General features: G+C 34.1%; 3 protein-coding genes across 3 annotated transcripts; all 3 read left to right on the forward strand.

The window, feature by feature from the left end:
* The first annotated feature begins 12,553 nt into the window (after positions 1-12,553).
* LOC131653740 (QWRF motif-containing protein 3) lies at positions 12,554-15,630 on the forward strand. Its single transcript, XM_058924012.1, has 6 exons — positions 12,554-13,756; positions 14,021-14,140; positions 14,234-14,350; positions 14,553-14,642; positions 15,027-15,134; positions 15,262-15,630. The coding sequence occupies exons 1-6, from the start codon at positions 12,683-12,685 to the stop codon at positions 15,382-15,384; spliced, it is 1,632 nt and encodes a 543-aa protein (XP_058779995.1). The 5' UTR covers positions 12,554-12,682; the 3' UTR covers positions 15,385-15,630.
* Positions 15,631-16,266: 636 nt separating this feature from the next.
* Positions 16,267-17,838, forward strand: LOC131653741 (uncharacterized). The gene is made up of 2 exons (XM_058924013.1): positions 16,267-16,657; positions 16,934-17,838. Exons 1-2 carry the CDS (start codon positions 16,267-16,269, stop codon positions 17,446-17,448), a joined length of 906 nt encoding a protein of 301 aa, XP_058779996.1. The 3' UTR covers positions 17,449-17,838.
* Positions 17,839-18,247: 409 nt separating this feature from the next.
* Positions 18,248-20,577, forward strand: LOC131648107 (uncharacterized). Its single transcript, XM_058917897.1, has 3 exons — positions 18,248-18,690; positions 19,329-19,740; positions 19,840-20,577. The coding sequence occupies exons 1-3, from the start codon at positions 18,547-18,549 to the stop codon at positions 20,358-20,360; spliced, it is 1,077 nt and encodes a 358-aa protein (XP_058773880.1). The 5' UTR covers positions 18,248-18,546; the 3' UTR covers positions 20,361-20,577.
* Positions 20,578-27,265: the final 6,688 nt, after the last annotated feature.

The raw sequence follows: 27,265 nt of genomic DNA on the forward strand, positions 1-27,265 counted from the left end.
TTTATGTAAGCGTCCTTTCTAAAAATTATTTGTCTAGTGTCGGTTTACTTTCAATTTCTACCATGCAAGCTCTTTCATCTAGAATTATATTGTCAAAAGTAAATAATGATTTCTATGATAAAATTTTATTGTAGTCTCTCTTCTTTGAGAATGGATTCTCTCCATTCAATTTACCCTCTTGTGAAATAAATGTTACACAATAAAATATGAAAAGTATAAATAAGATAAAGAGGTAGAGTTTGAAGGATATTGATTAACGCTAGTCTCCCTCCAATGAAATCAACACCCTTTTCTCTTTTCTTTCTGATTTAACTATTAAACTTCTTTTGATCCTCTTGTTATTATTTTCCTCTTTGTTCACATTCATAATCTTATTCTAATTGCAAAATATTTTAACTCAACAATATCGCGACACATCAATTATTTGTCCATTCAGCTTCCACAAAATATTATCATTAAGCTTACCAAAAAAAGTCAAAATTTCAACTCCATCACTTAAGATGTCGTTGTTTGTTTTGATCATATTAACACCTACACTACTAGAAGTGACTACTTGTGCCTCCTCTATAGCAAAGAAGGTTTAACTAATTATAATATCACTCACAATCTTGCTTTTGAATTTGAAAACTCTTCCTTTTGAAAAAGATTAGGTTTTTATTTTGACTTGTATGTCACAACTTCATGCCTACCTTTTTCTGCTTCATTATTGTAAAATGAATACCTCGGTTTTACGCTCTCCACACGACCTGAAAGATAAGTCATTCTTTCATTGTATTCGAGATTGTAGTGATTTAAGAAACTTTTTCCTAAATCTTAGATTTTTTAATACAATTTTCTTTTTTATTCAGGATGACACCATTTGGCTAAAAAATAAAGTTTTGAAAATCGTAATAAATTTTTTCTTATGGGGATTTGTAGGGCATGGAGAAACCAAAACTCAACATGCATCTTACATGAACCCATTCTCATGTATCTCCTTTCTTAGACTTGTCTCTCCATAATAAACTTTGAAGACAAGCTTCTTCAAGGGTTTTTGATGAAGACAAAACATCACCATAGCTTTTGGCAAAGGATTTGGATCAAGAATTCTCTCAATATACAAGTTTAATCTTCAATATATCTTGATCAATTGTAAGGTAAATAAGTTAAAGAAAAACTCACTTAGATATAATTGTGTAATCAATGGAAATATCACACATAACATGCATTGCATTAAAAAGGCTTTTGGTAAAACTCATTTCAACATAAAAAAGTTTTTTTCAAAGTGTTTTTTGGTTTTGTAGTTGAAGTAATCGGTTACTGAAGCTTTGGTAACCGGTTACTGAAGTTCTCAAATGATCTCTCTCTGGTTTTTGTATGGGTAATCGATTACCCTGGTTTCAGTAATCGGTTACCCTGTTAAAAATTTGAAAAAAATATGAACGTTGGTATTGGGTAACCGGTTACCCTACTTCTGGTAACCGATTACTGCTGAAGCATCACATCTTTTCATTATTTCTTCAGCCATACGAAACTTCTTTTTAGCCATGAGTTTGCATCTTTTTGAAAATGTTTTTGCAGCCTTTTGGAAGGGTGTTTAATCATATATAAAGGCTTCTTTATTCCTTTTGAAAAACACACACATACTATCATTTTTTCATAATCATTTTGTTGTGCTCTTGCTCTCAAATTTCCATTGTGTTCAAACTTCTTTAAAGAAAATTTTCAGCATACACTTTCATATACTTAGAAAATTTTCTTCATCATTTCCATTGAGTACATAATAACCTATTGTGAGAAAACTTTACTTATTACCAAATATATTCAATCACTTGTAATTCTTTATGTTTGTATTGATTACATCTTATTGTTCCAAGTGTGGATATAAGATTGTAAGGTTGTAACCTTGTTGTCCATAGTTTTGGAAACAAGAGGTATCCTTAGGGAGGGTGTTCTCTTAAGGACTTATTGAAATCCAAGAAGGGTGTTCTTGGTGGGTGTCTCTTTAGAAGGACTAGGAAGAGTCTTGTAAGAGTCATAACATTATAGTAAAATCTCTTGCTTGTTGGCAAGGGGACTGGAGTACTCTCGATCTGTGAGGGGAACCAGTATACATCGTGTGTTCATTTACTTTCCGCTTTTATTGCTTTCAACACACTCAACAAGATCATAAAAGAATAAAAGAACAAAAATCTACCATCACCTAATTCACCCCCCCTCTTAGGCGCACATATTAACTAACAATTGGCATCAGAGCAAGTTATAGGTAACTTGTTCCTAAAGATCCAGAATGGCTTCCGCAAATCAAAGACCGGTTTTCAAAGATGGTGGTTCTAACAACAAGCCTCCATTGTTTTGTGGTGAATATTTTGACTTTTGGAAAATCCAAATGAAGGCTCATCTAGAAGCACAAGGAGAAGAAGTTTGGGAGGCTGTCCTACAAGGTCCTCATGTTCCTACAACGGTCGTTAATGGTGTTGGATCGGAGAAACCTAAAGCGTCATGGGATGATAATGATAGAAAAAGGGTTCTTGCTGACAAAAAGGCGACCAGTCTTCTTCATGGTGCTCTTAGTATGGATGAATTCTTCCGAGTATCAACATGTACAACATCAAAAGAAATTTGGGATACTCTTGTAGAAACTCATGAAGGTACCGCTGAAGTTAAAAGATCAAGATTGAATACTTTAAGCCAAGAGTACGAACTGTTTAGAATGAAGCCCGGAGAAACTATTATCGATTTGCAAAAACGATTCGTACATTTGACAAATCACTTGAAGGCACTTGGTAAGACTCTTACTACCGAAGAACTTAATCTTAAAGTGCTCAGATCTTTGACAAGGGAGTGGCAACCAAAAGTGACGGCGATATCCGAAAAGAAGAATTTATCAAAACTTACTTCCACAACACTATTTGGAAAACTTCAAGAATATGAGACAGAACTTGGAAGATTGGAAAAGCATGAGAACTTAGAGAAGAAATCCAAAGGCATTGCATTAAAAGTAGATTCAATAGAAAGCAAAATGAAAGATGCATCGGATGAAGATGAAAACTTCTTGCTTCTTGTAAAAAGGTTAGGCAAATTTTTTGGTAATAAAAATAATATTGATAATACTAACTATGTCAAAAGAAAGAAATTCTCAAAGCATAAAGATAAAGAAGCATCCACTTCATCACAAGAAGTTACATGCTATGAATGTGGGAAACAAGGACACATAAAGCCGGAATGTCCAAAGCTTTCGAAGAAGAATGGATTCAAAGGCAAAAGGGAGTTCAAAAATAAAAAGGCCTACATAGCATGGGAAGATAATGAAGTAAGTTCCTCATCGGACTCCGATAGTGACGAAAGTGCAAACCTAGCACTAATGGCATCACACCACTCCGACGATGAAGAAGGCGAGGTTAGTTATGATGATTCTCTTTTTGATAATGGTGCACAAGGTGCAATAGAAGAATTATTAAAAGAATGCAAAATTCTCTATAAAACTATCTCATCTCAAAAGAAAATAATATCATCGTTAGAAGAGAAGGTTAAGATAATTGAAGTAGAACATAAAGATGACAAAGAAAAAATGATTAGTGTTCAAGAAGATAATGTTGCATGCAAGAATTGTGAATCACTTTCCTTCCAAATTGTCCAATTAAAACGTGTTTTAGAAAGATATGAAAAAGGGCAAATTGGATTGGAAAATGTTCTTAGCACACAAAGATACTCTAATGATAAGAGCGGACTTGGTTTCTCTAAATTTGATAAACCAACATCCAACAAGACTATCTTTGTCAAGGCTAGTAACCAACCAATTCAAGAGAAAGTGATCAAGCCTAAAGTAATGCAACATTATCCTAAAAGGAAGAACTTTGTTAAGAAGAAATCTTATCCTCCTAGATATAGAAGTAACTTTGAACCTACTTGTTTTTATTGTGGTATTATTGGTCACACACCCAATGCTTGTTATGTAAGGAACTTTAGTGTTCCTAGTGGACATTATGTATGGGTGAAGAAAGGAACTAACTATGATGGACCCAAAGCCATTTGGGTACCTAACAAAACTTAATTTGTTTTGTAGGTATGCTTGAAGACCACTTCAAACCTATGGTATCTAGATAGTGGTTGTTCAAAGCATATGACGGGTGACTTAAACCAATTTTCAGATCTAAGGTTAAAGGCCAAGGGTTTTGTCACTTATGGAGACAACAATAAGGGAAGAATTCTTGGCAAAGGCAAAGTTGGTGCACCACCTTTCACATCCATTGAAGATGTTCTTTATGTTGAAGGACTAAAGCATAATCTTCTAAGCATTAGCCAACTTTGTGACAAAGGCTTCAAGATCAAATTCACTAAGGAGGAATGCTTGATCATCGATGAAGTCACCAATGAGGTAAAACTCAAAGGTACAAGAATTAATAACATTTTTATGATTTCTTTAAATGATTTATCCTTGAAAGTAAAATGTCTTTTGGTAAACAATAATGAATCATGGTTATGGCATAAAAGAGCAGCCCATATTCATATGGATCATTTAAATAAGTTAACCAAACATGATCTTGTTATTGGCTTACCTAAGATAAAGTTTGTCAAAGATAAACTATGTGATGCTTGTCAAAAGGGAAAGCAAACCAAATCGTCTTTCAAACCAAAGAATGTGGTGACTACAACAAGACCACTTCAATTGTTGCATATGGATTTATTTGGTCCATCAAGGACAAGAAGCTTCGGAGGTAATGTATACGCTTTAGTTATTGTTGATGATTATTCTAGATATTCTTGGACTTTGTTTCTTGTGCAGAAAAGTGATGCTTTTAAAGCCTTTAAGAAGTATGCAAAACAAATCCAAAATGAAAAATCATTAAAGATTGTATCCATAAGAAGTGATCATGGTGGAGAGTTTCAAAATGCATCATTTGAAGAATTTTGTGAAGAACATGGTATCTCTCATAATTTTTCAGCACCAAGAACTCCACAACAAAATGGAGTAGTTGAAAGGAAAAATAGGTTTCTAGTAGAGCTCGCAAGAACAATGCTTAGTGATGCAAATCTTCCTAAATATTTTTGGGCGGATGCGGTTAGTACGGCATGTTATGTTGGAAATCGAGTAATCATTAGACCTATCTTAAAAAAGACTCCATATGAACTCTTCAAAGGAAGAAAGCCAAACATTGCTCACTTTCACATTTTTGGATGCAAGTGCTTTGTTCTAAACAATGACAAAGACAATCTTGGTAAGTTTGATGAGAAATCCGACGAAGGTATATTTCTTGGTTATTCTCTTTCTAGTAAAGCATATAGAATTTATAATAAAAGAACTTTAACTATTGAAGAATCCATGCATGTATCTTTTGATGAGACTAACACCTCCAAAGAGGAAATAGTTGTTTGTGATGATGATGATCCTTTAGATTTACCCCCGGAAGAACTTTCAAATGATACAATTGTGAAGGCACCGGAAGAACTTTCAAATGATACAATTGTGAAGGCACCGGAAGTACAACAAGAAAGTGTTCAACAAGAAAGTGTACAACAAGAATCAAACACCAATGATCTACCAAAAGAATGGAGAACTCATAGAGATCATCCTATTGACAAAGTTATTGGTGATATTAGTCAAGGAGTTTCAACAAGATTAAATCTCAAAGATGCTTGCTTACACATGGCTTTTGTTTCACAAATAGAACCATCCAAGGTATCTCAAGCACTAGAAGATGATCAATGGATTCTTGCCATGCAAGAAGAGTTAAATCAATTCGAGCGAAACGATGTTTGGGAACTTGTTCCTAATCCGGGAAACAAACGCATCATTGGAACCAAATGGGTATTCAAGAATAAGATGGACGAAAATGGTATAATTACTCGAAACAAGGCAAGATTAGTAGCACAAGGGTACAATCAAGAAGAAGGTATTGACTTTGAAGAAACCTTTGCTCCGGTAGCTAGATTGGAGGCGATAAGATTACTCCTTGCGTATGCATGCTCATTAGACTTTGAACTTTTCCAAATGGATGTAAAAAGTGCTTTTCTCAATGGTATCATCAATGAAGAAGTTTATGTAAAGCAACCTCCCGGGTTTGAAGACTACAAGAATCCTACTCATGTCTTCAAACTAAAGAAAGCTTTATATGGACTAAAACAAGCACCAAGGGCTTGGTATGATCGATTAAGTACCTTCCTAATCGAAAAAGGGTTTGTAAAGGGTAAAGTAGATACTACTCTCTTCATTAAAAAATTCAATCGTCATACTTTACTTGTACAAATTTATGTAGATGATATTGTTTTTGGGTCAACTAATCATGAAATGTGTAAGGAGTTCTCTTCAATGATGCAAGGAGAATTTGAAATGTCCATGATGGGAAAATTAAACTTCTTCCTAGGTCTCCAAATCAAACAACTCAAGCATGGAATCTTCATCAATCAGTCAAAATATTGCAAAGAACTAATCAAGAAATTTGAGATGGAAATTAGTAAAGATAGTGCAACACCAATGGGATCTGGCACCTACCTTGATCCAGATGAACCAGGCAATCCTGTCAACATCACAAAATATCGTGGAATGATCGGCTCACTTTTATACTTAACGGCAAGTCGACCAGATATAATGTTTAGCGTCTGCTTATGTGCCAGATATCAAGCCAACCCTAAGGAATCTCACCTTGCAGCAGTCAAACGAATCATTAAATATCTAAAAGGAACAACCAATGTCGGCTTATGGTATCCTAAAGGTAGTATGAATACTTTAGTTGGTTATTCTGATGCTGACTATGCAGGTTGTAAAACTGATCGCAAAAGCACCAGTGGAACGTGTCACATTTTGGGAAATGCTCTAGTGTCATGGTCATGCAAGAAACAAGCAAGCGTGGCTCTTAGTACTGCTGAGGCTGAATATATTGCAGCCGGAAGTGGATGCGCTCAAATCTTATGGCTCAAACAACAACTGCTTGACTATGGTTTAAACCTTGGGTGTATTCCTCTAAGATGTGATAACACAAGCGCGATCAACATAACAAAAAATCCAGTGATGCACTCCCGCACAAAACACATAGATATCAGACATCATTTCATACGAGATCACGTGTTCAAAGGTGATGTTGAGATAACATTTGTAGATACGCAAAATCAACTTGCAGATATCTTCACAAAGCCGCTTCCAAAAGATGCTTTCTATAAAATCCGTCGAGAACTTGGCATTTTGGATGAAAGTGACCTAGCCTAAAACTTCACCAAAATATTAAGGTGCTTTCTTTCTATGCTTATCATGGTTTTCCTATGTTTATTTTATGTATTTTTGCATTTTTTGCATCAGTAATCGGTTACCCAGATGGGAGTAATCGGTTACCCTGGGCGTTTTGCGCAAAAATTGTTTTTTTAACTTTGAGTAACCGGTTACCTAAACCCCTGTAACCGATTACCCTGCGTCCAACCCTGTTTTGTTCACGTTTTTAGGATATTAAATTGTGTTTTTGCTTTATTTTTTGTCTTGTATTGCATATGTGGCATACATGCATGCATCATATTTTTTTTTTTTATTTCCTCTCTCCTCAAATCTCCTTTTTATCTCTTCCACCTACCTCTCTTAAATCTCATTCAACTCATTCAAACCTCTCATAACTACACATTCAATCCATTCAACCCTCACATTCACTACTCTTAAAAAACTCTCAAATTCCCATACACTCTCTACCTTTTATATTACCTCAAACCTTCATCTCTCCACCCATAACCTAACATCTCTATCATCTTCTCCAAACCCTAACTTTCATCATGAGATCTTCAAGAAGCAACAAGCATGTGGATGGAAGTTCTTCAAGGCATCCGGCGGCACCATCCTTGAAAGCTCGTCGACTCACCTTCAATGTCCGCAAAAGACCTCTAATGGCAACAAAGTATGGTATGTTGCATAAATTCCCTAACACTAGTTTCCAATTTCCGGAATTGCTTCGATATCAAAGAGTGGATAGATTTGTTAGTGACCATGGAGAAGTATATGCGGATTTAGTGAAAGATTTCTATTGTTCTTTTGAAATTGGGAATGATTTATCTTTGTCTAGTGAGGTTCAAGGGAAACAAATTTCCATGACCTTAGAAGAATTTAGGGAGTTTTCAACTATTCCCACTACCGGCTTAGCTATCCTTCACGGTATGTTACCTCCATGGGAGAACTATACTAGGTATGGCTACTTTTATGATATTTCAAGAGAATCGGTTAGGGAAAGTTTCGCGGCCAAGGCTAACACGGCGGACCGTCTGGTATTACCGGCGAAGAATTTAACCGTAAGTGATCGAGTGCTTCACTTTTTCATTAGTTATATTTTGATTCCAAAACATTCTAACCACTCTCAAGTGAGTGATACCGAGTTGATGATTATGTTTGCGGTCAAAAACCGCATTAAACTTGATTGGGCAACTATGATTTTAAGGAATATGGAGCATCAACTTAAATTGTCGGGTGGCCTACCTTATGCTAGAATGATTTCACGTCTTTTGCCTCAATTTGATATTGGTCTAAGAAGGGAACCTAAAATCATGATGACTAATGATAATGAGATCGACACTTCAACCATCACCAAAAATACCGGCATTTTTCAAAACCGTGAAGGTCGGTTTGTTTATCGAGATGTTGAACCACAACAACCAAATGTTCCCTACCAACCTCCCGCTATGCCCGAAGGAGGATACACAAATGAAGCTATCTACAACCTTCAAATGTTAACCTACAACAAGGTGTGTGCTATGGACACCTATATGGTCAACCGGTTTAACAACATGCAACTCCAAATAGATATGCTTCACAACCAAAATGAAGAGGAAGAAGAGGAGGAAGAGGAAGAGAACATGGATGAGCAAGAATAGTCATTTCATTTCATATTATCATTTAGCTTATGTTTTATCATCTTTGTTTGTTCTAGTTTTATGTTATTTTCATCAAAGTTGTGTGTTTAAATTTCATGTTCTAAAAACAATGTTTGCATTATGTTAGTATGTTTTGAATTATTAAATATGAGCTATGTTTGGATTAAATATATCTTCTATATTCTTTGTAACACTCTAACTTTTATTAGTCTTTCATTCCTTTTTGTTAATGACAAAGGGGGAGAAAGATCTCAAAACTATATGATTGCTTTTACTAACCATATGTAGCTCAAGAATACTTAACTTTCAAAATCAAGAAATACTCTTACATAAATGGGGAGTATTGGTGATAGGGGGAGCAAAAGTCAATCATAAGGCAAAAGCAATATTATTCATATTTTCATCTAAGATTGGTTTGTCATCATCAAAAAGGGGGAGAATGTGAAGACAAGCTTCTTCAAGGGTTTTTGATGAAGACAAAACATCACCATAGCTTTTGGCAAAGGATTTGGATCAAGAATTCTCTCAATATACAAGTTTAATCTTCAATATATCTTGATCAATTGTAAGGTAAATAAGTTAAAGAAAAACTCACTTAGATATAATTGTGTAATCAATGGAAATATCACACATAACATGCATTGCATTAGAAAGGCTTTTGGTAAAACTCATTTCAACATAAAAAAGTTTTTTTCAAAGTGTTTTTTGGTTTTGTAGTTGAAGTAATCGGTTACTGAAGCTTTGGTAACCGGTTACTGAAGTTCTCAAATGATCTCTCTCTGGTTTTTGTATGGGTAATCGATTACCCTGGTTTCAGTAATCGGTTACCCTGTTAAAAATTTGAAAAAAATATGAACGTTGGTATTGGGTAACCGGTTACCCTACTTCTGGTAACCGATTACTGCTGAAGCATCACATCTTTTCATTATTTCTTCAGCCATACGAAACTTCTTTTTAGCCATAAGTTTGCATCTTTTTGAAAATGTTTTTGCAGCCTTTTGGAAGGGTGTTTAATCATATATAAAGGCTTCTTAATTCCTTTTGAAAAACACACACATACTATCATTTTTTCATAATCATTTTGTTGTGCTCTTGCTCTCAAATTTCCATTGTGTTCAAACTTCTTTAAAGAAAATTTTCAGCATACACTTTCATATACTTAGAAAATTTTCTTCATCATTTCCATTGAGTACATAATAACTTATTGTGAGAAAACTTTACTTATTACCAAATATATTCAATCACTTGTAATTCTTTATGTTTGTATTGATTACATCTTATTGTTCCAAGTGTGGATATAAGATTGTAAGGTTGTAACCTTGTTGTCCATAGTTTTGGAAACAAGAGGTATCCTTAGGGAGGGTGTTCTCTTAAGGACTTATTGAAATCCAAGAAGGGTGTTCTTGGTGGGTGTCTCTTTAGAAGGACTAGGAAGAGTCTTGTAAGAGTCATAACATTATAGTAAAATCTCTTGCTTGTTGGCAAGGGGACTGGAGTACTCTCGATCTGTGAGGGGAACCAGTATACATCGTGTGTTCATTTACTTTCCTCTTTTATTGCTTTCAACACACTCAACAAGATCATAAAAGAATAAAAGAACAAAAATCTACCATCACCTAATTCACCCCCCCTCTTAGGCGCACATATTAACTAACAAACTTCTTCTTCACTTGTTTAGTAGCTCACATCCTAGACACACAAAAGAACATTTCATGAAATAAGACTTCTTCAACTTCTCATACACAATCATTAATGTTGAAGGAAGTTGTCCCATATTTCCTACCCACATTGGCTTTGGGAAAATCATCCTACATTATCCAGATAGAGTTGTATGAAGCATATCATTATTTTTTAGTAGCATTTGATGTCTTTTACATTAGGCTAAATTACAGTTTTGGTCCCCCTATTTTGGTGTTTTCACGATTTTAGTCCCCCTGTATTGTTTTTAAACACTTTTGGTCCCCCATCCCTACTTTGGCTACCAAAAATGCCTATGTTCACATAAGCATTAACTAACTATTTTCAGCTCAGTTCAATCTCAGTAACATCAAAAGTGTTTAAAAACAAAACATGGGGACTAAAATCGTGAAAACACTTAAATAGATGGACCAAAACAGTAATTTAGTCTTTACATTATATGACTTTGAGTTTGAGTTTCTGATCCTCACCCATAAGCTCCTTAAACCACTTGAGACTACTTCTAAGCTTAAATTACCGCCTATTGTGTGTGAACCTACTCCTAGCCATAGTCCTAAGTCTACATCTAGGCCTATTTTTGTTCCTCCATTATCTTTTGTTTTGAAGGAACCAACACCTTCGACATCAATTATAGTGTATTAGGAAAAAAAGTAAATCTAATCTGCTCTAAAAGCATATTCAATCGCATGAGCTAGAGGTAAATATTGAAAATTATTGTTTTGATGATTATCAAATTTCTAATACTTGTGATATTAATTCGGAATGCTTTTCTCATTGCTATGATAAAATTCCTATACTAGTTAGACATAGAGCCTCTAAAGAGTTTAAATAGAGTGACACCCCTCACCTACAAGTCAGCTTTGTAGGAAAAAGTTATACCAAACTCCAATTCTAATATGGTATCCAAGTCTATCCAAAATCCGTATGGTCACGTGTTATTAGGTTTTCACTATCGTGTCGCTCATCATTTATATCCACGCTCCAAATGTACAGTCCTAAGTGTGGGAGGGTGTGTTGAAGAGTTACACATTAAAAAATATATGATCTCAACATATGTTTATAAGCGGAGGGAATTCTCACCTTATAAGCCAAATTTTTAGAGATGAGTTAGGTCAAACTCTAATTTTAATATAGTATCAGAGTCTATTGATTAGACTACGAGTCACCCACAGTTTATATCCACACACCAAACTCAATAATATTGGACATGAGAGGATGTATTGAGAAAATCTCAAGTACCATATTAATTAGACATAGAACATTTAAAGAATATATATAGAATGACACCTCTCACTTACAAGTCAATTTTTTTGGATGAGCTATGTCCAATCCAAATTCTAATAACCATATATGAGTTTAAATGACTCGGTTTTCTACACGAATCTTGCACTATTAGCCTAATTGATATCGGGTCTCTGTTGATTCAAAGCTTTAAAGATATTTTATATGAAAACATTATATTTAAGAGTTATTCACATCCTTTGAAAAGGTAACCAAACACCTCAACATCAATAATACACATTTCTCTATCTCTTGAATTGAGTCATATATTTACATTATGCGCTACAAACACTTTTTTTAAATTGAGATTTGAGGCACATGTTAGCTTTATCTTTTTATTTTTAGCCTTCTAACCATTTTTATATAGTATTAACACAGTTTTGAATTTATGTGATATTATTTCAATCTAGTCCGTTTAATACCAACCCATAATCAGGATTTAGCTATTTTGCATAACTATATACTCTTTGTTGGATGAATATATTTACAATATAAAACACTACATTAATACAGCCCTACAATTTCAAGGAAAAAATTGATTGTTTACTATTAAAATTTAAAGCAACTATCTAAAATGACATTTCAACTATGAAAAATTTCAAACAAATGGCAGATAGACATTAAACAGAGTTTTCAATTTTCACCCCTAAAACAGAGGAAACCGAATTCCTCCACTTGTACTACTGTACACTACACTATTCTCAATCAACTTCAACTATCACTATCCCATAAAAATAACTAACAATAAGGACACTAAAGTAATTTCCATCTATGCCGGCGAAATCATTCTTTATATCTCTGCATAAATTTTGCCGCTTCGTGTCATAACCGTTTCATAACAGCAAAAACCAACAAAACACTCTTCCAACTCCAACTAACTCCGATGAAGACTCAAAACACTTCTCCGGCGAAACTCCGGCAACACAGAAACCGAGAAATCGCTTCGAGGTATCTTCCGTCGCCTTCCTCCTCTATAGAATCCACCGAATTTCATTCTCCAAAGTCTCCTTCCTCCGTCATACGTAAATCATCGATTCGAAGCTCCGAGGACGATGGAAGAAACAAAATAACTGAAGAATCTGTTTTACGCCGTCAACTCTGGCCTTCTAGGTCGAAAAATAGCAACTCCGGCACACTCGCTGATCACATCACTGAAGAGAGAATCATTGAAGAAAATGAGAAAAACAAAAACCACAAAACTTTAGCTCTTTCACAAAAGAGTTACAGAGAGTTCAGAAGATTTGGAAACGATGAAAGTAGAGAAAACGGTGGTTCTGTAAGATACACAGGAAAATTCGTTTCATCTTCTTCATTGAAGAAGCCTAATTCTAATAATGGTACAGTCATTGTTCCAGGAAGATTTTCGTTAGATAAAAATATGAAACTATTGTCTTCGAAGGCAAACTCAAGCTTAACTAGCTCTCTTGATACTGAATCTAGCGATGAGGTTTTGGTTTCGGTTTCTTCGACAAGAAAAGCAGTGGTGGAAGCTCCTTCAAGATTAATGAGTGATGAGGCTTTGGTTTCAGTTTCTCCGGCAAGAAAATCCTTGGTGGAAGTTCCTTCAAGGTTCATTAGTGATGCAGCAATGAGAAGATCTAGAAGAGGAGCTTCGGATTCCAACATTGGGAATTTGAGCGGTGATTTGGTGAGACCGACGATTAAGAGGACCAATTCGATAACAGCTTACAAGAGTTCGAAATCTCAATGGGCTTTATCGCCTGGTAGGTCAGAGATATCGAGCTCGACAAAGGCGAAAGGAGTTGAAAAACTCATCAACTTTGGTTTTGATCTCTTCAAAAGTAAAAAACCTAATGGCCTTAATGTGTCGTCGTTTGGCTTTGGAAATAATGAAGATGTTCATAAGCTTCGTTTGCTCGATAACCGTTTGATTCAATGGCGATATGCAAATGCTAAAGCAGGAGTTGTGAATGGAAACATTTCTCACCAAGCCGAGGTATGAATGTTTGTCTCACATATTTAATGACGTCTTTATCAAGTTAGCGCGTTGAAATAGATTGAAATTGGTTTACAGAGATGTCATAAACTATTTTCATAATCTCTTAAAACAAAGTTTGTCTTAAATTTTATGTTATACATGACAAGATAAAGTTGTAAATAAGCTAACTCCAAATGCATGTATAACTCTCTTTTCTCCATGTGATCTTTATATCAAATGGGAAATTGAGCTAACATTTTCTGGTTTTCTGAATGATTATAGAACAATTTGATTTCGGTTTGGGATGGTCTCACAAAGTTCCGAAATTCTGTTATGAAAAAGAAGATACAGTTTGCAAGAGAAAAGCTTGAAATGAAGATAGTGTTTATATTATATTATCAAGTAAGTAGTAAACCTAATCTAACTAATATCAATATACCTATTTGTTATTGTAATGAATTCATTCTTAACACATGTATTGGTTGTTTTTGGCAGTTGAAGTTGTTGGAAACTTGGGGAAGCATGGAAAGGCAGCATGTATCAATAATTACTTCCACCAAAGAGTGTTTGCATTCTGTTGTGTGCAGAGTTCCTATTTTGGAAGGTGCTAAGGTACATAGACATGTCTTATAAAGAGTCTAAATGGTTTTTTCAATTTAATGAACTAAATTGATCAACTGTTAGAATTTCAATGATTAGAATGTCTTTTTACTCTAGACATGTGCAATGAAACTTTTTATATGTATGTATAGTCTAAGTGATCATGATAGAGATGAGATGGTGCATTGACACGATTTGTATGCTTAACTTACAGGTGAACATACAATCTACATCCATTGCTATTCGTCACGTTTGTGAGCTCACAGCTTCCATGAAGTCAATATTAACTTCTTTTTCACCTGCAGTAAGTTTTGTAATATATTGTGACAGTCGTTTTGTTACCTATAGTTGTTGTTTCAACAATAAAATTTAAACAAATTTCGCACAACTTTTTAAGTGGTTAATGCAATTCAAACATGATAAATTAATTTCAATAGACAATTAATTGATACACACAACTTTTGAGTATTCATATCTATGTTTCCCTTACATCCTGATAAATACTTGCATTGGTGGTTAATGAGTTTAATATTTGATATATCCATTAACTACATACCTTATGTATGTAATTAACCGTATAATTGAATTGTGCTAACCATTCAAATTGTAGTCAAATTTTGTGTCTTCATATCATTTCTCTTTTATTATCTATGGGGACTGCATTCATATGGGAAAATTTCTCTAACAGGCTGACAAGACTGCTGCAGTACTATCGGATTTGGCAAAAGTTGTTACACAAGAGAGACAACTCTTAGAAGAGTTTTATGATCTCTTACATGCCATATCTGTCTTTCAGGTATTGCAATTATTATTGTGTGTATTAAGTGATTGTATGCTTATTAGAACATAGTATGCTTAGACATAAAATCCTTACTTTACTTCATTTATGTATAATTGATTTTTATCACTATTTATGTTGACAGCTTCAAGATACAAGTGTAAAGTGCAGCCTCATTCAATTTGAAGGTTGGAAAAAGAAATATCAACTGCAACAATCAGTATTGGAGAATAAGAGATTAGTGCACAATCATAAGTTTCTTATGTGATTATAGATCAGCAAAACTGACACATATATGAGATATCTTTGTATAAACTACTAATAGAAATTTTAACAGACAAAAATATAGATTGACATATATGTTGCAAATATTGCTAGTTTTGTAATTGTATACATGATCCTCTAATCACACATATAACATGTAGATTGGGTTAAACCATATGAGATGACATATAAATGTTCCAATTTTACTTTACAAGAACAGGGTGTGTTTGTATGAGAAATTTCAATGAGAAATTTTTTAGTGTTTTTAATGGATATCGAAGTGATGCAGGGGGTGTTGAAAGTATTTTCCTTTAATGAATTATCAGAACAAAGCCCATTGGGCCATGACTTGAATGTACCTTGCTTGTTACTAGCCCACAAAAAACACAAACAAAATTTTTGTTTCTGATTTCGTAAGAGTCGAGGTTCTTTGTTACATTTCCGGACATCAACTGAATCTGGTATTCTAATTTAATTTTAATCCTGATTTACTTCCGATAAAGCTTGAAACTTTGCAGAACTATTGTATTGTTGTTTGCTAAATGATTCATATGGTTTTAGATTCAAAGAGGTAGGAGATGAAGAGAATGATAGATTCGTAAAAGAGTATATGAAAAACTATGATAGATTTTCAATTCACTGTTTGTAAGAACAATATGGTGTGGATGATTTTACAGTGAGATCCATATACCCATTTGATCCAATGGTTGTAAAACATGCTCTATTGTGGACCACCTAGTTTGGTACTCCACTATATATTTAGATAAGGTTTTATTTCTTGATGTATTTGTGGTGTAAAATTGATTAAGGAACATGTTTTGTGGTTCTGTTTTCTGATTCCACAATGCTGAACAGTTTCAGTGTGTGATTTACGTAGTGAAAAAAAATGTTGAAGTCAATTCTAGGTTGCTGCAAAGTATATATATCAGAGAGCAGAAACAAGAGTGCATTGGAATCAATTGAAAGAGCTGCTAAGTTTTTTCCCTTAGCACCAATAATTAACAAGTTTGAAGATGCGGCGTACAATAGAGTTGGTTACACACTTGTCTCTGAGTTGGATTCAGTGGCTAATGCAAAGTCATGTCATTTGACAAATGCTGTGTTGGCTATGGTTAAGGCTGCATTTGATACTGTTGACTTTGAGCTTCATAGTGGAACTCATCCTAGACTTGGAGTGGTGGATCATATATGTTTTCATCCTTTGGTTGATGCGTCGTTGGACCAAGCGGCTAGGACGGCAAGGTTTTTAGCTACTGACGCGGGCTCTAAGCTACAAGGTTAGTAGTAGCACGAAGGGATTGCTTTGTATTATATATTATCATGTGTCTTAGATTTTGATCTTGCATTAGTTGGATTTGCACTTTAGGACCAAAATTGCTCATTTTGTTGGATATTTCTATGCATATTTGCACATGATGAATTTCATGATCACCATTTTGTATACTACAAAAGTGACTATTTATGAAACTGTCTATATTAGTATATGTTGAATTGTTGATCATAATTTTAAATTAGTTCAATTGCATATCAATGATCATCAAAACTACCTGCAGTTCCTACTTTCTTATACGGAGCAGCACACGAAGAGGGGGTGAAACTTGATTCAATAAGAAGAACATTTGGTTATTTCAAGCCAAACTCTAGCGAAAACCAATGGATAGGGGTGTCGAAATCCGACGCTTTGCCTCTGAAACCATATAGTGGTCCATCTCAAATGATTCCGTCAAAAGGCGTTGTGGTCATTGGAGCAACCAATTGGGTTGATAACTATAATGTCCCTCTATTATCTTCTGATATCAGTGCCGTTCGCAGAATTGCAAAACGGGTTAGTGGAAGAGGTGGAGGGCTCGCTTCGGTACAGGCCATGGCACTTACACATGGTGAAGGTATAATTGAAGTAGCTTGTAATTTGTTGGATCCAAAGAATGTTGGTGGTGAAAGAGTGCAGCAAGAAATTGAACACCTTGCAAAGGAAGAAGGTATTTCTGTGGAAAAGGGATACTACACAGATTTTTCACAGGAAGAAATTGTTCAAAGTTACTTGAAGCTGTTTCAAGAGAAAATTTGATGTAGAAAAATTACTGTCATGTACTGTGTCAAATTTTCCTTAATTTTAAAATTAATTTAATTTATTTACATTTACAATATAATTTTTTTTTATACATGTATCAAATGATAATGGCCTAGTGATGAAAGACTTGCGTCTTGAGAGTGTGCTCCTATCAAAGTCTCGGATCTGTGTTGGGCCAAGTCTATACAGGCACTATTGGCTGTATTGTAACTTATTTTACAAAGAGGGTGTACAATAACGTTATAAGTCAATGTCACAACTTTTATATTAGGCATTTTTGTTTAACATTTTCTGTCTATTAATCTAGAACGAATCAAACATTATATGTATTATTGTGAGTGGCTTTTCCCATTGATCATCTCTATCCGGCTTAACATGACAATTGGCAAACTAAACTTTATGCCATGGGCAAAATTAGCTTTGCTATGCAACATTGAATCAGTCATTATCAATAGCCTAAAAACTTTGATCTTATTGAGCAGTTTAATTTGTGTTTTCAAAGATGGAATAGTGCAGTGGTTGGTTTAAGTTTGTATTATTATATATTTAACTTGTGCTAATTAAAATTAGCATAACCAGCTAAGACGATCCAATTCTATGGATTTGCCTTATCAATTCTGTGGGCTTACGTGTTGGGTAAGTTATAAAAAAATAAGAAAAGGGTAACATTGAACTAAACTTTTTAAGTGTTTATTAAAAAGGACAAAATGCTCTTTGTTGAGAGATGTATATTTAATACTACAATTTTGTCACACGTTATGTCAAAGTTATTTTTTTTATAAGAAATTTCTAAATAGAGGGATGACTAATGAATTTATGTTATAGAAAACTTTTTCTTGAATCAAACTCATAGTATTATATGACAAGAATCTGCGGGCTTAACCAGAGATTTTGGATTCGAATCCAGGCATCTGAATGCAACATAGTCAAATCGTTTGTGAAAAAGTTTTGCTGTCTATTGTGATCGTCTCCAAGTTAAGAAGCAACATGTGATTCATGCTTTTTTGGAAGTAACTTGTTGTTTTCTTCTATGATGATAATGGGTGACGAGGCGCCACGTGGGGACAAAATTATGTTGGAGTGTAGCATATAAATATGATAGTTCCATTACTTCCATATAATATATATTCCCACCTTGGACATGAGTTCCGGCCATTTCAAGTAAGTTTAAATCAAATTCTCGTGAACACAGATTGCAGCTGTAGAAAGATCACCATGGCTTTCAATTATACTACAAAGGTCAGAAAACCTCTTTCATTATCTTTTTCTTTATCTCATTAGACCATAGACTATACTAATCTGTTACTGCTGTTGCCAATTTTATTGATTAGTTAGCTGATTAATCACATAGATTATTCTAATTTGTTTCTGTTAGTGGCAATTCAGGTTAACAATAGACCATAGATGATACTAGTAGTACTAGTAACCAGGAAAAGAGAAAAAAAAAAAACTGTAATTGGTTAAGTCTGTAGTTCAACTTTCCCCTTTATTTTCTTTTTTTACAAGAAATTTGCAAGTTTTTCTTCAAGTTATTTACTTCAATCATGCTCTTTGAATAATGTATTTTTTAATCTATCCTTTAGAACCTACTTGAATTATTGAATATCTGGCTAAAAAAGTCACGTGTGTTAGAAATTGTGGATAAGAATAAGTCCTCATTTTTTGTGGTACAACTATTTTTGTTATAATAATAATAATAGCATTTGACAGTGACTCACATCGTGTGGGACTGTGGGGGAAACCCCTTCTTGTGTGCCTATGAATGATATTATGAATATAAAATTAGAAACAACTTATGATGATCATATCATAAACTTTTTCTAACATTTAAACAATGTTCAATGGAACAATATTTCCCTCTTATACTATTTGTGTAGGAGCAAAAGAAAATGGTAGACCAATCCATGTTACTGTGCTGCAAGTTCTTTATATCAGAAGGACGCAACATAGCTACTCTTGATGCAGTTGAACGAGCAGCCAGGTCGAACTCAGAAACCGTCATTGTGAATAAATTTCATGATAGAACTTACAACAGGGCAAGGTACAATCTTGTATCGTATGTTTTGCATGATTCCACGGGAAATGTTATATACAGCCCCCTGCATCAAACTGTGGTGGCCATGGCTGAGGCTGCATTCAACGCCATCAACCTTGAATTGCAAGACGGGGCTCACCCCCGTTTAGGTGCAGTTGATGACATTGTTTTCCATCCACTTGCTCGTGCATCAATGGATGATGCCGCGTGGTTGGCAAAAGCTGTGGCGGCAGACATTGGCAACCAGTTCAATGGTAAGTCACAAGGAATGAAATCATAGAATATAATGAATTCGGATATGCTGCTTTTTTATTTGACACTTGCATTACATTTACTTGTATGTGAAAATGCAGTACCTGTATTTCTTTATGCTGCTGCACACCCAACAGGGAAACAACTTGATACAATAAGACGAGAGCTCGGATATTACCGGCCTAATTTTATGGGAAACCAATGGGCAGGGTGGACTATTCCTGATATCCTACCTCAAACACCAGACAAAGGTCCTATGGTTGTTTCAAAATCCAAAGGAATCTCGACGATCGGTGCGCAATCTTGGGTCACACTCTATAACGTACCACTCTTATCGGGTGATGTTTCAGCAGCAAAAAGGATTGCCAGGAAGGTTAGCACTCGTGGTGGCGGACTTCCTATGGTGCAAACACTCGGGATTGTTTGCGGTGATTCCACTGAAGTAGCTTGCATGTTGTTGGAGCCTAACCGGATTGGAGCTGATAGGGTGCAGAGTTTGGTTGAGATGTTGGCAGAACAAGAAGGATTGGATGTAGAAACAGGATACTATACTGACTTATCTCCTGAAATGATAGTAGAACAATACATGAACCTAACTTCTGCTAAAAAATCATCACCATAGCGAGTTATTAATTGGCATTTGGCATTGCAATTCGGTAAATTGAAATAAGTTGTAATTGCCTTAATGGTTGGATGGAAAATCGAAGCAAGTACTTCAATAAGTGTTGTTGTAAATTACATCTAACTTTGAAAATTGTGTATTATTAACTAATTGCTCATCATAAATGTATGGTTTACTATAAGCATACTTTTGTATGCTTGAGCTAAATTTCCCTTTCCATTGGTTAATGTTCCTTCATCACTGTATCCATTAAGTAAATATCAAATAATTGGTTAAAAATGTGATATCGGAGATTATATTATGTAGCTTTAGGCTCTGTTTGGTAAAACTAGCTGATAGCTGATAGCAGATAGCTGATAGCTGGTAGCTGATAGCTGATACCTTTTAGCTGGTGACTGGTAGCTGATAAGCTAATATGAGTGTTTGGTAAATTAGCTGTTTCATTAGTTGATAGATATAAAATGACATAAATGATCATTTTAATTAATAAGAATAATAATATTTTATTAAAGTAATAAGGGTATAAATGGAAAAAAAAAGTCACAAGCTAAAAGCTACAAGCTCAAAAGCTACTTCAAATAGCTTTTGATAAAAAAGCTAAAAGCTAGTAAAAAAGCTACAAGCTAAAAGCTAAAATACCATTACCAAACAGGGCTTTTTCATTAATGTTAGCTGAAAAAGCTAAAAGCTAAAAGCTAAAAGCTCTTTTTTGGGTCTTACCAAACAGACTCTTATATCAGCCGATGATTCCTGCAAATATAGAGTGTAAGTGGAAGTTGAAAGTCCCACATTTCGTTCTGCAACATTGTTACTCATGATTCAATTGAACGAGCGGCGAGGTCGAACTCGAACCTGTCATTGTGAATAAATTTCGTGGTAGAATTTACAACAGGGCAAGGCACAACCTTGTATCATATGTTTTGCATGATTGCACGGGAAATGTCATATACAGCCCCCTGCATCAAACTGTGGTGGCCATGGCTAAGGCTACATTCAATGCCATCAACCTTGCAAGACAGGGCTCAACTCTGTTTAGACGCGGTTGATGACATTGTTTTCCACCCACTTGCTCGGGCATCACAGGATGACATAGTATGGTTGACAAAACTTGTGGCAGCAAACATTGGCAACCAATGTAGATGATTTCCAATATATAATTTGGAAACCGTAATTTTATAATATTTATATGAGTTGTTATTGAATTTAACGGAAGTTGAGATATATGGTTCGGTTGTAAAGGATCACTCTTTACACTTACAAGTTAGGGTTCCATCACCACTACCCTTGGCTAAATGGGGCGCTGCTTTACCATCTGATCCGACACACATATTGGTAATAATTTCAAATGCCAAACGATATACAAGTTTATTATACTGGTGCAGGAATATTTTTTAAAAAGTGTTTCTTTTTATCCGAGTGGTTTCAACTTCTCTATAAATATAGATAATTGAGAAATAGAAAAACACAAAAATAGAAATATATAGACATTTTCTCTACCATTCCAATTATTCTAAATCATCTTTGACTACATTATTGCAAGAGTGAAGTTTGAGAAACATCATTATGTAAACTATTATCAAAAGATACGCTTAATGTGTTTGTGCAATTCACATTAAGGAATTCAAAGCATCATGAAGGGAATCCGTTGTTTATCTCAATTGCATCCCATATATGATAATTGGTGGGGGTGAATTGATCCTAAAGGTTAGTGTGAAATTCACACGCTTTGAATTGATCCAATATTCATTGACACCTTCTTTATTATAGTGCTGCTACATATTACCAAGAAAGACAATATCCAACTTCAGGATCAAATTTTTAACTTAATCAATGGCAGCATCACTCAAAGAAATGACATCCAACTTTGTGAAATTGGAAAAGTTTGATGGAGGTAACTTTGTTCGTTGGCAGAAAAAGATGAAGTTTCTACTTACAACTTTAAAAGTCGTGTACGTTTTGAACACTACAAGACCACTAGAAAGGGAAGAAGAAACCATTGATGAAATGAGAGAAAGACAAAAATGGGACAATGATGACTACATTTGCATGGGCCATATTCTCAACAGCATGTCGGACTCTTTATTTGATATCTATCAAAGTAGCAATTCTGCAAAGGAACTGTGGGAAAACTAGAATCAATATACATGCAAGAAGATGCTACAAGTAAGAAGTTTCTTGTTTCTCATTTCAATAATTATAAAATGGTATACAATAGGCCTGTGATGGAACAAATGTATGAAATTGAACGTATTCTCAATAACTACAAACAACATGATATGATATGCATATGGATGAAAGAAACAATTACGGTATCTTCCATAATAGATAAACTTCCTCCATCATGGAAAGATTTTAAAAAAATCTTTAAAACGTAGGAAAGAGGAAATATCTCTTGAGCAATTGGGTAATCACCTTCGTTTAAAAGAAAAATATCGTAAAAAAGATGATACTATAAATCAAATCGCTCATGAGAAGGTCCATGTAATGGAGGAAGGAAATTCAAGTAAAACTTCCAAGAAAAGGAAACGAGATTTTGGAAAATCTTATGAAAATCGTAATATTAATAGCAATAATAACAATAGAAAGAAAAAGAAAATAAATTGTTATCATTGTTGAAAATCAAGGCACTTTAAGAATGAGTGTAGGTTCTTAAAAGAGAGAACAAAAACAAGAATTCAAGTGTAACAAAAGACAATCTTGTTGGTGTCATTTTTGAAATCAACATGATAGAATATGGGTGTAAGCGGGTCAGAAAAATCCAATTAAACCGACAATCCAAACCAAACAAAACTAAAATAAACCGATTGTTTCTGGTTTGGTTCTAAAACTGAATCGAACCGAACCAATAAAAATTGATGTGGTTTAGTTCGATTCTCAGTTTTACTATTTATGAACTATCAAACTGATGAACCCAACCAATAGAAATAATTATGCTCTAAATCTTTTATTTCACCCATCATTAAGCCCAAATTTTGTATCGGTCCAACCATTCCCATATTTTTTTACACTTCCTTCCTTTAAGCAAAAAACATATATATAATCAAACTCCAAAACATAGAAAGTAGAAATCATAAGTCACAAAAAACTTGTTTTCATTGAACTACTACTATCGCTGTCCGCCACCATTGTTGCTCTCACTACCGCCATTCTAATATGTTATGGTCACCTTCTCAGTGTTCAAGTTCTCTTTGTTAATTTTCATTTTTTTACCTTTTTTATTTATTTTTTCAACAAAATTCATTCTAGTCTTGTTACAAAATAGTTTTGATGTGTGTTTGAAGTGTGAAACATGTTAATTGATGTGTATTTGGTTGTGTTCTATTTGTTAAACTTTAAAACTCTTTCCAACATTCTGATGCCAAGTGTTAACTTTTATATTTGATAGTGAACTTATTTCACGATGCAATAGAAATCATGTCACTGTTTCATATGGATTAAGAGCAACTTATAATTTATTTGAAAAAATCTGAACATGAAATAAATTATATGAAATATATTATTTTAAAAAATAATAGCATAAAATACACCAAAAACACGATAGTGGAAAATACACCGTGAATATAATGTTTGAAAAAAAATTATAAACCGATCAACCAAACTAAACTAAACCAGTTAGTTTTGTTCGATTCGATTTTAGAAAAGTGTTATAAACAGAACCAAACCAAATCAAATCGATGGCAATATCATTAGTTCGGACTTTTTTGATCAAAAACCGGTCCAAATCGATCTGATTACACCCTTATGATAGAAGATGTTAATTCTTGGTGGATAGACTCAGGTGCTATCTGTCATGTGTGCAAAAATAAAAAATTATTCAAAACCATCAATGAAGAAAATGGTAGCGTTTTGTACATGGAAAGTGCCTCTGCTATCCAAATCAAAGGGTGTTAGATTTAATTCATTTATATGTGTGTGATTTACATGGTTGGCCCACCATTGGCGGTAAAAAATATTTTGTCACTTTCATCGATGATTGCACTAGATTTTGTTATGTTTATTAAATGCATTCTAAGGATGAAGTTTTAGACAAATTTAAAATATTTAAATCGCAAGTAGAACTTCAACATGAGACTTTCATTAAATGTTTTAGAAGTGATAAGGGAGGGGAGTTCTATCATCCTAATTATTTTGAGTCCACTGATATTGTACATCAAACAACTGCACTATATTTCCCATAACAAAATGGGATAGCATAAAGGAAAAATAGAGTGTTAATGGTAAATACTATGCTGTCATACTCTGGTTTATCTAAAGGATATTGGAGTGAAGATATGCTAACTGCATGTTATATATTAAATAGAGTTCCTAATGAAAGGAACAAGATAACCCCATATGAACTGTGGAAGAAAAGAAAACTCAACCCTTACTATTTTAAAGTTTAGGGTTGTAGAACAATTAAGAAAGAAATTGGGAGAAAGAGGAATTGAATATGTATTTCTGGGCTATGCAGAAAAAAAAAGCATATAGGTTCATGGTTATTGAATCAAATAACTTATATCCGATTAATACAGTGATTGAGTCAAGTGATGTAATTTTTCAAGAAAATAGATTTACCTCAATTCAAATTCCCAAAGACATTGTTCATTATGATGTACAAGGTCTAAAAAGTAATGTATACAATAATAATACATTGTCATGTTCAAGACCTAGAAGAAGCAAAAGAATCTGAAAAGTGAAAAACTATGGATCAGACTTCTTCATGTTCCTTGTTGAAGGAAATAATGATTCCGTAAATCATTATGAACCAATTTTCTATAACCTAGAGAGTGATCTTGAAACATTTGAAGAGGCTATAAAGTCTCAAGACTCTACCTTTTGAAAGAAAGCTATTCAAGAGGAAATGGACTCAATTATGGATAGTAAAACTCAGAAACTTGTAGATCTCCCGTCAGGATCAAAATCGATAGGTTGTATATGGATCTTTAAAAGAAAAATGAAAGTTGATGGTACCATTGAAAAATTCAAAGCTAGACTTGTCGCTAAAGGATATACACAAAAAGAAGGTATTTATCACTTTGATACATATGCACCTATTGCTAGAATTTCATCAATTAGAGTGTTTTTGGCACTTGCTTCCATCTATAAGCTTGTAATTCATCAAATGTATGTTAAAATTGCTTTCCTAAATGGAGAATTAGATGAAGAGGTGTATATGAAATAACCTGGAGGATTTGTCATCAAAGGTCAAGAACATAAAGTGTGTAAGTTAACTAAGTCTTTATATGGTTTAACACAAGCACTCAAACAATGACACCAAAAGTTTGACCATGTTGTGTTAACTAATGGATACGAAATAAATGAATCTGAAAAATGTATTTATAGTAAATTTAACAATGCAAAGGATGTTATGATTTGTTTATATATGGATGATATGTTAATTGTTGGTACTGATTTAAATGAGGTAGAAAAGACCAAAACTTTCTTATCCAATTTTTTTGATATGAAAGACTTAGGTGAAGCTAATGTGATTTTAGGAATTAAAATCATAAGAAATGGTGAAAACATTGATTTATCCCAATCTCACTACATCAAAAAGGTACTTAGGAAATTTGATCATTTCAATTGCAAATCTGTTTCTACCCCATTTGATCAAAATGTTAATTTACAACCACATAAAAGGTGTCCAGTGGCACAACTTGAATATTCAAAGGTAATCGGATGCTTGATGTACTCTATGACTTGTACCAAATATGATATAGTATATGTTGTAGGTAGGTTAAGTCGGTATACAAGTAATCCAATTAAAGACTATTGGCATGCTGTTAATAGAGTATTAAAGTACCTGAATGATACAATTAACTATAGCTTAGCCTATAGTGGATATCCTTCTGTTTTGGAAGGATGTACAAATGCTAGTTAGGTAACATATGTAGAAGATCATGTCTTTACTAGTGGATGGATCTTCAATTTTGGTGGAGGTGCAGTTTCTTGGGGTTCAAAGAAACAGACTTGCATTGCCGACTCCACCATGGCTGAAGAATTTATTGCTCTAGCTGTAAGCGGTAAAGAGGCTGAATGGCTAAGAAATTTATTGTATGAGATACCTATTTGGCCAAAGCTAATGGCGCATGTATCCATACACTCTGATAGTCAATCCACACTATATAAAGCATATAACCAAGTATATATTGGAAAATATAGACATATTGCTATAAGACATAGCTATGTGAAGGATTTAATTTCAAATGGAGTAATTTCCATTGTGTTCGTAAGAATAGAAAATAATCTTGCAGATCCTTTGACGAAAGGTTTGATAAAAGACATGGTCTTAAAGACATCATTGGGGATGGGTCTCAAGCCCATATCTAATTGATCACCAATAGTGGAAACTCAAATCACACTTAGTTAAAATTATGTCTTGAGTTCAATGGTGAAAGTACATTATTAGAGTTATTGTAAGTACTTGATTATAAATATATCCCAAAAGGAAAAAGTACATGGGAACCATAAGTAAAAAGATGGAAGGTTGAGTTTTACTCTTAATGGACATAAAGTAAGAATTTCCTAAGATGCATGTTATGGTTGCATTTCTGATATAGTCTACCTATACGAGAATGAAGTGGGTCGCTTCATAGATTTAAAGGGATTGCCTCTTAAATTCTCGTGAAAAGGATATATGACAAAAGGCTTTATTAAAAGTGTCAACTTTCATAATTCTTTTGATAGTACCAAGATATCATGTGTAAATCGCGCACGCTTGTTCTAACGAATGATTGGTTCAAAGCTTGTCTACCAATCCATTTGGTGATAAGTGAAGACACAATGTTAATTTTTGAATTAAAACTATTTTACAACGAAAATAAATTTGAATTCAAAACTAACGAACGTGTGGTTCGAACACACAAACCTTGGCTAAAAGGGGCACTGCTTTACCATTTGATCTGATGCACGTCTTGGTAATAAAT

Source organism: Vicia villosa, linkage group LG2 (genome assembly GCF_029867415.1).
Source record: "Vicia villosa cultivar HV-30 ecotype Madison, WI linkage group LG2, Vvil1.0, whole genome shotgun sequence".
Classification (NCBI taxonomy): domain Eukaryota; kingdom Viridiplantae; phylum Streptophyta; class Magnoliopsida; order Fabales; family Fabaceae; genus Vicia; species Vicia villosa.